This window comes from Topomyia yanbarensis, chromosome 3, assembly GCF_030247195.1.
Source record: "Topomyia yanbarensis strain Yona2022 chromosome 3, ASM3024719v1, whole genome shotgun sequence".
NCBI lineage: Eukaryota > Metazoa > Arthropoda > Insecta > Diptera > Culicidae > Topomyia > Topomyia yanbarensis.
The window spans coordinates 167,632,359-167,646,813 of NC_080672.1; the positions used below are offsets into that span (position 1 = coordinate 167,632,359).

Sequence of the window (14,455 nt, forward strand, 5' to 3'; positions counted from 1 at the left end):
TTCTATGTCACGAATGTGAGTGGTGCTGAAAAAACGAGTAACGCATATTTTTGAGTTTTTATCACTACATTGAAAAAAAATTAGTTCACGTTTAATACATGTTAAAAGTTATAAATTTTACATTATTATTTGCGAAAATTTTGATTAGAAGACACGGATTGGCCAGGGTAAAATTGTTGATTAAATCGAGAAAAAGTGAATAGTTTATTTTCGTTCCGCTTCTTTTATAACTTTGCTGACGGAACTCCGTCATCATCATCATTAACAGCAACAAGAGAAAAAGTGCATGCAACGGAAAAGAAGTTGGGCGATTCACTGCAGTGAACATTTTCCCCATAAAGGAAATTCGAGTGGAAAAGTGATAAGTGGAGTATTCGCTTGCATAAATTATTCGTTTCATTTAATTCAGCGGCACACAGAGCCTTTGTAGATGAATTAGATAATGTCGAAGAATAAAATAGCGAGTTCTAAACTCGAAAGTGACCACATTGAAATAAAGTCAAAGGTAAATCGCTTCACTCCTACCTGTTATCTTTTAAAACTATTTGTTTCATTCAACCCCTATGTCCAAGAAATTTCGTTAATATAATTACAACTTTTACAAAATTGCAGTTTGACGCCGAATTCCGACGATGGTCTTTGAAAAGATCCGAACATCACAGCTTTGAAGAGTTTCAATCGCTAATTGAACGCCTGCACAAATTAGATCGTTCTCAGCTATTAGTGTCTTACATTGACCCACGGGATAACGATTTGCTGCCTATCAATAATGACGATAATTTTGGACGAGCCCTTACAACTGCTCGTCCGCTGTTGCGGGTCATTATCCAACGAAAAGGTAAGTAGTTGGGTTTATAAAATTTATTTGTAGTGAACTATATGCGCCGGAAGATAAGCATACAAACGAATAAAATTCACAACCTATATTAGACGTCTGCGTTCCACATTCTTCTGTTCACCAGACGACATACAATGTGCTGATTGTAACATACTAGATGCGTGAATCACGATACCAAAGTTGTAGGAAGGGAGAGCTGATCGATCGGCAACTAACGGCATCTTTGTGTTTGCCGACTCGACCGATAGTGATATTTCTAGTCGGGTTGACGATGCTGCCATTTTACGTAAACGCCTAAATCAACTTCCGTGCTACAAATTCAATTTCTTCTACCTGATCCAAAGTATAATATGTGCTATCAGGCAATCGTCGCAAATCAATTTCAATTTTTATCTTACTGCTTAATCACTGTAAATTAGTCTGAAACTCGTATTTTGTTTTCTCTTCAGAAAATTTATTTGACGCTGTACGCTGCGTTATCTAGAAATATTTACATTCAAAGTTTTTTGAAGACTGGGAGTAATAAAATGGTTCTTTCATAGTCTTCAAAAAACATTGAACTCCCGATTATTCTGGAGCACACAAAAAAAACTCGTACTCGAGTACTTCCAGAAGACGTAAAAAGGGAGGTGCCGAATGCTTGAGCGAATTTCTCGCTGTTTTCTCCGGTGTACATCGAGTTTCCCATGGCACTAGAACAAACCGAATCATATTTTAAACTTAGGTGAGATATTCACTAAGAACAATTTATTCCAACATCGGTGTTCCAACAGAACTTTGTAATTATCAAAAATGGTAGATCATCGACATGTAAAACATGTCTTGCCCTGCCAACATATTGCGACACAACCTCCTTGTTCCCTGAGGTTTTCCAGTTGAGTATTTTCTTACAGGAAAGGTTCATTGGCAGCGATAAGTCCTGAAAATATCACTGTCTAATGTGCCCCTATCAGACTGGACTTGGAATTCGAGAATGAGCAGAAATCTCAATTTCTCAAAAAAAAAACATGGAAAGGGGCACGGCCGTCAATGAACTTATAAACGCCACTTAGCAATACTGCCGTTCTACACATAACTGTCCCATGTATATATGTAATCCCACAGAACATGGGACAAATATACTTATAACGGCAGAATAATAATGTGTTGTTTTCTATTACCTGATATTGATTACATCCCGAGTTAATACATTTTATAACTGATTTTGTCATCTTTTAAATATGAAGAGTTCTTTTGAGTTTGATTTGAAATTCTTGTGTTGGTTCATTTATGCAATTATGGATTGTTTTTCAATGATTTACGTTGTAGAACTTAGTGTTGATTTTACAGGTTTTTGTTGCTGCAGTGCACTAGAACTACGTTTTACCAGACGCGACCAGGCGTATATTTTGTTTTGGTTATCGTTATTATAATCGGCAGTCAGTTTTAGTTCTCTATACAGTGTTTCAATAATTTAAATTTTTCCTGTTATGAGCTGTTCTTTCAAATTATAAACCGTTGCATCCAAACGATAGTTACCTTTATCATTTCTGGATATTGTCAAGTTTTTCAAACGATTTATTAAATGAATTTACATATATTAAATCATCGGTTGTTACAATGCTCTTGCATTTGGAGAGTAATGTGGCTGTGGTTATGTGAATAAGTTTATTTCCGACGGAGCCACAGCGATGTCAAGGTAATTTATTAACTTCTAAAGAAGAATAAACTAATTAATTTTGGACCATCAGCGGTAGTAGGGCTGAAAATTATTACCTTACTTTTCGCACAGTCTAAAATAATGTATATTTCCCTGTAGAAAATATTGGCAAATGGCCTCCAGTGTGATCACTTCTCGAAATTATGCCAAATGTCTGTTATGCCAAATATCCGTTATGCCAAATGACCCCCACTTTACGCAAAATTAGAAATTATGCCAAATTAACGCTATGCTAAATGATCTATCATGGAGATAAAATTAATTATTCAAAATGACCGTTATCATAGAGATAAAACATTTTCTGGAGAAAATTTAGAATAGGAGTTGAGTAATAATGAGAGATTCTTTTTGAGGCCTTTCTCTTCTGTTCGTTATTCGGTCTTGTCATAATACTCCGATGAAAAACCATCGGCTTTCGATATGTAGTTAAAAGTTAGTCCAAAGAGAGCCTCTCAATGGTACCCAATGCCAAATTCAGTTTGATTAATTCTCAAAATTATGCCAAATAATCGTTATGCCAAATGTCCGTTACGCTAAATGAGCGACCGAAAATAAAAGTCGCAAGAACAGAACATGCTTCGTAAAACCCGTTTCAAATGTATTAGAAAATAAAAGCCGGATATAAACTTCAAGCATAAAAATCGGGAGTACTACGAAAGGCCGAATCACATAAGGCCGAAGCACAAAAGGCCGAAATCTCTAAAAGCCGAAAACCACAAAAGGCCGAATCACATAAGGCCGAATCACAAAAGGCCGAATCACAAAAGGCCGAATCACAAAAGGCCGAATTACAAAAGGCCGAACTACAAAAGGCCGAAGCACGAGATCAAATCGCTAAGGTCATTGTAGTAACCCATGGCGTTATTAATGAGCTGGTGCATATCATATCATGAATTGATGGCTGAAAACTGCTTTAATTGATTTTTTATTTAATTAAATTAAATTAAATTCAAAAGAACAGCTCATGTTAAAAAGAAGGAAAAATACCCGAAAAGATAGTACAATAATTAACATGGCAGGATTTCTAAAAATCTATTCAACATTGATTGACCATTTTTCGTTAAAATATGCGCTATCCGCATTATATATTTTCTAATAAGGTCTTTTTGGGCATTTTGTAGTAGATTAGAACGATGCTGGGGGTCATTAGTCAAAGGGTTATCCGGCCGAAGGATATATAGACGAATAGTCATTAGGGCGAGGCACACTAGGTCGAATGCACCAAACAGGGTGAGAAATAAAGCCTTTGGAACTGAAAACAAGATTTGAACGAAGCTTTCAACAATTTGATTGGAACCTTTGAAAGAATTTGATTGGAACCATTAAAAATAATATTTACGTCATTTAGGTCATCTTTCTCGCTGTAAATATGCTGCGAATATCAAGGTGCTGGGTCATTAGGCTGAAAGCCGGTAGGCCGAATGTCGTTTGGCCGAATGCCGTTAAGCCGACTGGTCAAATAAGAATGACAAATATGTAGAGCAGTTGAAACTGAAAATTTTCAATGATGATATAGTAAATAATATCAGTTTGAGCACAACTTTCCATACTACCTGTCATGTAGAATGTTAAACACGGCAAGTTGGTCGTTGTTCCACAGGCTACTGCTTGCATTAAGCCTAATATGATTCCATAATCACCAACTCGAGACAGAACACAATGAAGTTATTCCACGAAGTTGCCAAAAAGCGGGGTCTCCAAAATGTCGATGTACCCTTTCAGAATGGTAAATATGTAGAGCGGTTGGAACTGGAAACTTTCTAAGAGTGATTTTTTACGATTTTTTTCAATAGAATAATAATGTTTGGAATATTTACGACACTTTTCTCGTTGCATATTTGCCGCTTTACTGGAATAAATAAACAGAACGAAGCCTAATGTGGCTACGCCACATCGCTTCATGGCAAGTGCTGTCCGACATCGCTCCGCTCCGTCGGACTTAAACTAATTTAAGCCCCTATGTTTGAGTAATCCGGGCAAACGAGTGGATCACAGGTTTGCTTGCGCGAGGCCGCCGCTTCCGACGGCGGGTCGGCGGCCACCTCGTCCGGCGGATCCTCAGCGGCTTTACGCCGCTTCGGATCCTTGGCCTCGGTTATGCGGCTAGGCCGCATCGCACTGGCTTCGCCGTATGCGCTGGCGCAGTGCAACAACCAAACAATAGTTGTGGCTAGCGGTGACATTTAGCCAAACTGACTTTTTTATATTAATTTTCTTTTATTATCTATGCTTTTTATAAACGCGATTTTATTTTAAAATGTTAGTCATGGGCAATACTAAAGTATCATCAACACCAACAGATTAGATCATTCGATTTCTGATGCATGTGGACTTGCGGTTTTATGTGATTCGGCCTTTTGAGATTCGGCCTTTTGTGATTCGGCCTTTTCGGGTTTCGGCCTTTTGTGGTAGGTTAGAACATCTTCGGCCTTTTGTGTTTCGGCTTTTTGTTATTCGGCCTTTTGTTATTCGGCCTTTTGTACCGCTCCCTAAAAATCGGACTGGGACTTTCCTTTGTAAGAGTCGGATAAAAAACCTTCAGTAAAAAACCGGAATAAAATATATCCGATTCTTGCAAAGTAATTTTTGTTAGCCGACTTTTAATCTTGAACATCAAGATATACGGATGCTCCTACGAGCGATTTATTTATTTTTAACCAATTTTTATACTGGAGGTTCATCCTTGCCGAGTTTTATGCGTGAGAACTTTTTAAGCGATTCTTATACTGAACGATTTCCGTCCGATTTTTATGCTTGAAGTTTATTTTCGATTTTTATATTCTAATATGTCTGAAACGGGTTAAGCGAAGCATGTTCTATCCTTGCGACCTTTATTTTCGGTCGCTCAAATGACCTTATGCCAAATGACCTTAAACCAAGGTTTGTATGTAGGAATGTAAGTTTGTATGTGTGAATGTATGCCTGTATATATGGATGGAAGGGCATACTCTGAGCCACCATAATGTTCATGGGAAACCTGGTGCGCGGCTATAGGTTTGGCCATAAAGCATTGCACCATAACAACGGGAAGACGGTGTACAGTGAATGCACATAGGTTGCAGAAATAGGTTGTTGAGACAGCACGACTGCACACTGATAAATAACAACAATAACTTCTTACATGGGAAATGTAACAAAAAAACATAATGTAAAGTTATGCACATAGAGAGCGTTTGAGATTAATTGATTACACTATCTATCAAACCATGACTCACAGGGGACAGTATAGAGGAAATCACCGGCTATGGCACTATGAGACCAAGAAACTTGATCAGTAGCATCCTCGGGCAGACTCCAGTAAAATCCAAGAGCTTAGCTATTTCCAATCCTCATGACTTTCGACAGGTAAGTTTTACAATGTTGAAATCAGTCAAGTTGTAAGAAAAGCATTTTTCTAGGTCTCCGCCATTATTGATGTTGACATTGTGCCGGAGACTTGCAGACGGGTTCGATTATTGAAGCATGGTAGTGATAAACCTCTTGGGTTTTACATCCGGTGAGTGATTCTCTGACATTGCACAATTTTGATTTCACTGGATCATAGTGTATTCGACTTTCTAGGGATGGCACTTCGGTCCGTGTGACAGCAAATGGCTTAGAGAAACAGCCGGGAATATTTATCTCCCGTCTAGTTCCGGGCGGTTTGGCCGAAAGTACAGGACTACTGGCAGTAAATGATGAGGTACTGGAGGTGAATGGCATTGAGGTGAATGGTAAAACTCTAGACCAGGTTACAGACATGATGGTGGCCAACAGTTCTAATTTAATTATCACTGTAAAGCCTGCCAATCAAAGAACGCTAGCCCCTCCGCGACGTGGATCGTTCTCCCGTAATAGTCAGCTTTCGGGCGGTTCTCATCAATCACAACATACTACTGGATCGGAAGAGAACGATCAGGATGATCAAGACGAAATTCGAGATCTTACCGGTGCAGCTACTTTGGAGGAGAATGTTCTTATTACGCAAAAGGATGGTGTGTTGCATCTTTAGAACAGAACAGTTTGATTTGTGTGTAGTATGTGTGTGAGTTAGTGTGGACAACTAAGTTACAAGGTTCATTATGCATTTCAGTAAATAGCTCCCCAAATCAATGAGAGCATGCTGGGGCGCTTTTCATGATGCACAATCGAAAGAAGTTTTTGCCACACAGATAAAATAACGAGATACAGATACAGTGTCGTTTTAAGCTTATTCAGAGTAAAAAGTATTTTATAAACCATTCCGCCTCCAATCGTGTATTAGATTCACGTTCCAAGTGATTTCCTTCCGACATGGAACTAACCTGCATATATTGGGGAATATTTGTTATCTGGCAGTGTAAATTCAAGAAAACTGATGGTTCTATACGAACCCTTAATCGCATGTTCATCCCTACTAGTATGAATGATAAAGTTATTTTTTGATTTGTTACCCAATTCGGCTTTGCTGATTGCGAATTAATTCACTATTATATTGTTGTTTGCTGTTAAAGTAATATTTCAAAGAAGTGCTACTAAAATTGTAGCAATTTTAAATCGTGGCCTTTCCAAATAGTTTTTTCGACTCAGTTGTACTGCGTGCATTGTTCTGGTGCGCATTTAATTATTTTTCCTTAACATATACATTTACTGAAGCGTATGTACTTAATTGCAACCTAGCTCCTTAATCTCGATTATTACGAGATTTGATGAAAACAATCAAGATAATTATTTTGGTGATATTATAGGGATCTATCAAGCCATGCTCAATTGGTAAAACACGCATCAAAACTATGACTTGGTTCAATAATTTACTTAGATACTAGTGCCTTCAAACATTGGACAATTAGATAATACCGTAGGATCCATTTGGATCGAACCAACTCAATTAAACTATCCAAATTATGCCTTGTTATACATATATTCTACATGAAGATTACCGAACAATATAAGGTATGCCCCATTATATTATACAGTACAGTACTTACAGTAATAAAAAACAAGCAATATACAAAAATCCACATTGAAGTCAGCAGTGAATCATTTAGGAATGTATAAATCAATAGAAATCGTATTCCTTTTTTGACGAAGGAAGGGCAGCCGTCCTGTATTCAACCATAACACGCTGTAATTAATAACAATCGTTTGAAACGTACATCATCATCTATCACGTGTATACAACAAACGTTTGCCTTGTTATACAAATACCAAATAAAACTTCGAAGATGATAAATGATATCAAGACGCACGTCCGCAAAAAATGTATGTTTCATATTTGTTGAGAAAAAGAAATCATAACTGTTACAATAACTAATCATTAAACAAACGTAAGTTTTACTTATACAATACATTTCATGTACTTTTCGTCTAATTGAAAAGTAGAAATGCAGATTACAAAGTAATATTTAGTGTGTATAACAACTGAATAAATAATATACGATATTTTACAAAATCAAGATGTCTTTGGACTGTTTTAAGTACTAGCGGCTATGGATTCATTTTGTCGTAAAACTCATCATAAATGAACAGTTCATCTGCAATACTGAATATTGAGAAATAACGGAAAACTAAGCAATACCAAATACAAATACAAATTTGTATTTGGTTCTAGTTTTCAAAGGTAGTATCTAATTAGATCAATTTGTCTACAGCAACAACATGACACACCTTGATTGGGGAGCTTGGGTTGCTTATCTATCCTTCCGGCCATCATATCGTATAGTAGATACTCTTAATATGTGTATCTACAAATGCGATATGATACCTGATGCAGAAAGTGCACTAATTACCTGGCAATCTTCTTTCATTTGATTGTCTGCTCAGGAAATCATATTTCGTGGTCAAATATCACATGTGATGCTAGTGATAAATGGAGAAAATCACGAGGATGGTGAAAGAGCAGTGGGTACAAGGCCAAGTGCTTCCTGGGTGGTACCAAAATGATGAGCAAAGGGAAAGCAAGGGTTATGTTCGGGGTCTGGAAGGAGAGATCATTATCCGGCTGTTGATACTTGTGGGGTTTTTGGCCCTGATGCTATGCTGGGCCGAGTTCTGTCCGGGCTGCCGCCAAAGTAAGATCTGACGGCGGCCGCTTGTCAGAGCCTGGCTCAGCGTCTAAAGGCGGAAGCGGCATTGCTAATATATTGGTAAATCAACCAAATTTAATATCTCTCATTCACACCTCCATAACTATTAAAAACGATCATTGTGAGTCATACCTCATAATGAACTGTTATTAATGATTCCTCAATAGATTGGTGTCTAATGCGGAACAGACCTATAGAGGAATAACGGTGTATTTTAGTATACGAAAGATTAATCGTGAACAGGAGCGGCAGGCCATCACATCAAGTAAAGTACACGTAAAGTTATCCTCAGAATACATAAATATGAATGTAAGGCGACACCACATACCTCCTGCCAGCCCACCTTCCCATTGGATTATCTTCTCGATAAATGTTATAAAAACTAACCGGTGGCAAGTATCACATCACACCGAAGATGCGCGGTCAGGCTCCTCCCCAGGGCGACGCTAAACAAATAGGTCAATAAAGGATACGTTTATATACATAAATCTAAAAATACTCAGCTTCAGCAGAGCAGGGTACGTCTTCGAGATCAGACAAGAATATTCACCCAGCATTGCTAGACGTAGATTCCCCCAATGTGTGCCGTTGAAACAAACCCAGAGCGGTTAATGGTATGATGGTGGCGAATGACACTGATAATGCTGTGCGGCACCATTGAAATCCAATTATCCTCTTTCTGTATACTGCGGCCTGGAGGAACTGACCCACGTCGGTCCTGAGGACCCCCCCCCCCCCCCCCCTGCACGTGGGATGGGGTGTCATAGCGGAATAATAGTGGGGGCGTCATTGTTTAGCGGTGATATTACTGAAATTGAACGGGAGTTCCGTCATTGCTCGCCTTACGCGACTGCTGAAAGTAATACTGCTGCTCAGTAGTGAAATTATTGACCTCTCGTGTAAGGGGGCCTCAATGAGCTGCGCGAGAATGTATAGAACATAAATTACATTAACCAACACACACCTCTCCAACATCACACTAAGCGTAAAATCAACGAACGACGCGCCTCTCTTCTCTTGGAATAGAGAATGAATGATGTTTCGGTAAGCATCGGCCTCTCTCTGCGAGAGCTTTCAGTATACTCGGTTACTCAACAAACCCGCTGCTTGACAAAATATCAAACGTTCAAGAAAACATGTTCAGACATGCACAGTTTTCAAACGGAACATGTTGATAGAAAAATAGCAGTTTTAATTCGGAAACGCCAGCGCAAGACGTTAAAGATCATTATTGAATTTGCAAGAAAAGTGAACAATGGAAACCCAAAAGGTAATTGTCAACGAAGGAGTACTACTAGTATGCAAGGTGCCAGGAGATGGAAATTGCCTTTTTACATCGCTAGCCCATCAGATTTGGAACTGCATCCCAAGAACTGATCAGAGTGACTTTTATAGCCGCACCCTACGTGCAATGGTGGTAAGTTACTATCGGGAAAGAATTAACACGTACGGAGAAAGACTACTCCCACAAGCACAACTAATCTTCCCAGAAAAGGTAGGCATATAAGTGAAGTGTTTAGCAGCTTAATCTTTATGATCATTCACCGTAAAACAGGTAAGCACATTAATGCCCCAGCAACTGATCGACCACTACCTAAATCAGCTTGCAACACCACGATTTTGGGGAGGAGAGGAAACCATAAGGGCGGTGGCCAGCACCTTCGGATACGGGATAAGAATCTACACAGAAAACTCAAAACACATCGTGATAGGAGACCCAGGACCAGAAAACAAATATCTGAGCATCGTCCACCGACGAAGTAATGAAGGCACTTACAATCACTACGACAGTGTAATCAGGCTGCTGAACGAAACCCAAAATTCTCGAAGCAGCCGATGCTCGTTCCCAGAAACAACGAATAGTATCAACACAAATACTGTACCCATGGAATCATGTTCGATAAGAACATTGTTGCCGCCAGGTCCGAATCCGGATCCGGATTATTCACCACCAATGAACGATCCACAACCACTCCAGCATATTATCCCAATGAATAATTGGCCAGCTGATGTGGACTCACACGAAGTAACTCAACATAGCGATATTCAGCAACCTACACTAACACCCATAAGCATGACGAATAGCTTTGTTATGGGAACATGGAATGTGGCTGGATGCTCCCAAGAAAACGACCGAGCACTGATAGACCAGTTCCTACGATCCAACAGAGTAGCTGTGGCTTGCCTACAAGAAACGCGGATGATGACATGTACAACATGCACGCAATCATTCCAATGGTACAATGTCAACAAACAACCAGGAAGCGCAAGGATGGGCGGTGGAACGGCCATAGCAGTCGAAAGCAACTTGGCCCGCAACTGTAAATTTCTACGGATATCAGATAACGCGTGCGCGGTGTTCCTACCGGTGATGGGAGAGCAGCTAATCATAGTCTCCATCTACGCCCGATCATCGAGTGGGCAAGCAGACCCAGAATACAACAACCTACATACATTCCTACGACGCCTCTCATTACGCCAACGTTCAAATATTATATTGATGGGAGATTTTAATGCGCATGTCGGCTACAGGGATTTACTCCCCGCTGATCGGCCAAAGGTCGGAAAATATCTATACCATCCTTGGAGTAACGCGAATGGAGATGGACTTAAGGACATATTACATGGCCACAACCTATCACTATGCAGTTCATTCGGCCCTTCTCCCAGCGTGCTATGCACATGGAATCGCAGTAACAAATGCTCGCAGATAGACCACATCGCAATGCCCCACATCCCTCGATTCCAGAAACCGAAATGTAAATGCCTTAATGGAATAGAGGGATTCTCGGACCATCGCATGCTAACATTAACGGTACGTCATCGTCCTCCCAATAATATAGCAGAAGGAAGAAAACAACAGTTGATCCAGCAGTTCAGCACGAAAGAGAACACAAAACAACCACAATATCAAGTTTCACTGCTGACAACCGACCCAGAAGCAAAAGATCGCTATGGAAGGGTACTGAGCAACAAACTGCAAATCACAAGCGTAGATGTCTCAATGGATCCGAAAGATCACCTCAACACCATTATAAGCTCTGTCCGGGATGCAGCAACCACAACATTAGACACGCCAGGATCTCCCACGACTCCCAGACGCAAAAAAGCAGGACGAGCACTCGAAGCAATTCAAAAAGAGTTACTCGCAGATCGCCACAACCCCACACTAAAGCGTAAGTACCGTAAAGCCAGGAAAGCAAAAAGTGAAGCATATGAAGACCACCAGGAAGAGAAAATAAACCAGTTTTTCGAAAACCTGGAAAACTATCCAGCATTAGATAGGGTCCGATTAACATTCAGATATCTGAAGCGTCATCGCCGCCAAACAACGAAAAGTACTACAACATATATCCCGATCCGTAGCTGGGAAGAGAAGCTACAGGCTGGCGCGGATCCGATTGAAGTGACTGTATTACCAGAGCCAACGGAACCAGCTGCAGAATCAGGCCCAACACTCTGTGACGTACAGCGAATCTGCATGATGCTGCGCAATAGCACCGCGGCAGGAACAGATGGAGTACGACCAGAGCTAATTAAATATGGACCCGAAAGCCTATTGGAAGAAATACACAAGTTGCTACAACGGATCTGGAGAAACAATGAAGTTCCTACTCAAATGACGGAAACAGTACAAGTTCCTATTCCAAAAAAGCCAAGACCAAAGGGAGTAGATGAATACAGGAGAATAACGTTATGCCCGGTAATCTACAAAATTTATTCCAGATACTTATTGGAACAACTCGAGCAACACCTTGGAGACGTGGATAATTACCAGTTCGCCTATCATCATAACAGAGGTGCTGAAGATCAAATCTTCATTGTAAAGCAACTGCTGGACGAACGCTGGCGCAAGGGACGCATCACATATATCATGTCACTGGATATACAGCAGGCTTTCGACACCATAGACCTAAGAGTAGTTCCAAGCACATTGATGAGATTAGGAGTCCCTACATACCTTATAAATCGTATAGTATCAGCATGCTTAACCGAACAGACCTCCCTACAATGGTTCGGGCAAAGAACAGAGAATCACAATAAAGTCCGAGGAATTAAACAAGGTTGCCCCCTTTCACCAAAGTTATTTGTATACCTTCTCGACCAAGCGCTCAAACGCTTACAAGAAATGATGCCGGAACTATTTTTGGGCCAGCAAAATAGGATAAAACTTCCGTGCTTAAGGGTGTATGCCGACGACATTGTGTTGCTAGTAACGGACCCATCGCAAATACCACGTCTGCTAAACCTAATAGGGCCTTGTTTGAAGGAATATGGCCTAGAACTAAATGTGAACAAAACAGAAGTACTCATCCGGGACCCATCCCAACCAGAAATGAATGAACCTGACCATGAAAGACAATTTGGAAATTACAAACTACGCGTGGTGTCAAAACTTCGACATCTCGGTGCTTACATGACCAGCACTCTAAATCGTCGGGAAACGGTATCAGATCGTGTCCAAAAAGCACTTCGAGCGTACCATTCAATCGCGTTGTTTGTTAGAACGTTCAGGCTTCGATGGGAAACTTCACGTACGATATACCATACAGTGATAACACCGATAGTTTTATATGCCTTAAAGGTATCCACGTTAACCAAGCAGAACAGAGACCGATTACGTGACATGGAGCTACAAATTGTTTCAGGACTGTATCGCGACTCGCGCATTGACTCTAACGAACAAAACCAAGCAAACTTATCGGCTTCGGACATAGAAGCAATCCTGGAAGGCCGCACAATAGTACGGAAGATAAGAATGGCCCGATTACTATACTGGGCACACATACAACGAATGGAGGAAGGAGAGATAATAAAGCTGGCAGCCGAGTATCAGATCCCTGGTCTATATAAACGCGGTCGACCGTGCCACAACTGGAACACCTCTGTAGAGCAGGATATGGTATGCACCAAACTATCGGCAGCCTACCTGAGGGAGTTAGCAGAAGACCGTGAACGGTTTAAGGCCTTCGCAGGTCGCATGCTATCCGAACTGTGTGAGGAACCCGCAGAAGAAGAAGAGGAATACGAAGACGACTTCCCAGGATTTCAGGAAGGAGATGATCACGAGGAGAACTTTGAAGGATTCGAGGAATCGGAAACGGACGACTAAATTACACATGCGAGGAATTAAACCTCAACAAAATTGCCGAACTGGAAATTAACGTGACAATAAAAATAAAAAAATCAATTAAAAGCAAACACAATGTATCCTCATTCCGCAAATAATTTCATGAGCCAGCAACATGTATGTCCAATTACAAGTACTAATCACGCCCTTTATTTCCATTTCTTTTTATTTGCTAACCCGGTGCAAGAGAACGTGACGGCCAAAGAAAAGGAAAACCAATAGCCCAAACAGACCAGGAACAGGAAGGAGGACTACGAGCAGGGAAACGAACATCAGATGAGAAATCGTTTACTTATTTATTATAACTACGATACTAATCACAATTATTTTGCTTTTTTTGTCTCGTTTCAGCAAACCAAAACTTCTCTACTATCTCTTCATTTTCTGCCTCCGACTATCCTCTATGTAATGTATCTGAAACTTGTGGGACTGGCTAACAACCGGCGCCTGCTTGTGGAAGAAACTGGTGTGCTATACGGACTAGTACATACGAACAGTTAGGCTTTGTAGGTCCTCATCTTGACAGTGTCTAGATGGGCGGATGAACGTCTGCCAGGGTGTGGGCTGAGAAATGACAATGACAATGACAACAACATGACACACCTTGATGAACATGGTAACCTTAAGATTTAGACCACGGCGGTACAATCGACGGAAGACTACATGACTTGTCTCCTGCTACACCTAATGGCGCATTCCGTAGATTCATGAAGAACGTAGATGCCTGGAAGAAATTGTTCGGG

General features: G+C 40.4%; 1 protein-coding gene across 2 annotated transcripts; it reads left to right on the forward strand.

The window, feature by feature from the left end:
- Positions 1-6,730, forward strand: LOC131689167 (partitioning defective 6 homolog beta). Of its 2 annotated transcripts, XM_058974075.1 has the most exons (6): positions 1-167; positions 269-505; positions 613-838; positions 5,755-5,882; positions 5,936-6,033; positions 6,099-6,730. In XM_058974075.1, the coding sequence occupies exons 2-6, from the start codon at positions 443-445 to the stop codon at positions 6,526-6,528; spliced, it is 945 nt and encodes a 314-aa protein (XP_058830058.1). In that variant the 5' UTR covers positions 1-167; positions 269-442; the 3' UTR covers positions 6,529-6,730. The 2 variants fall into 2 exon arrangements, with proteins under 2 accessions (XP_058830058.1, XP_058830056.1); XM_058974073.1 differs by having other exon boundaries at positions 1-505.
- Positions 6,731-14,455: the final 7,725 nt, after the last annotated feature.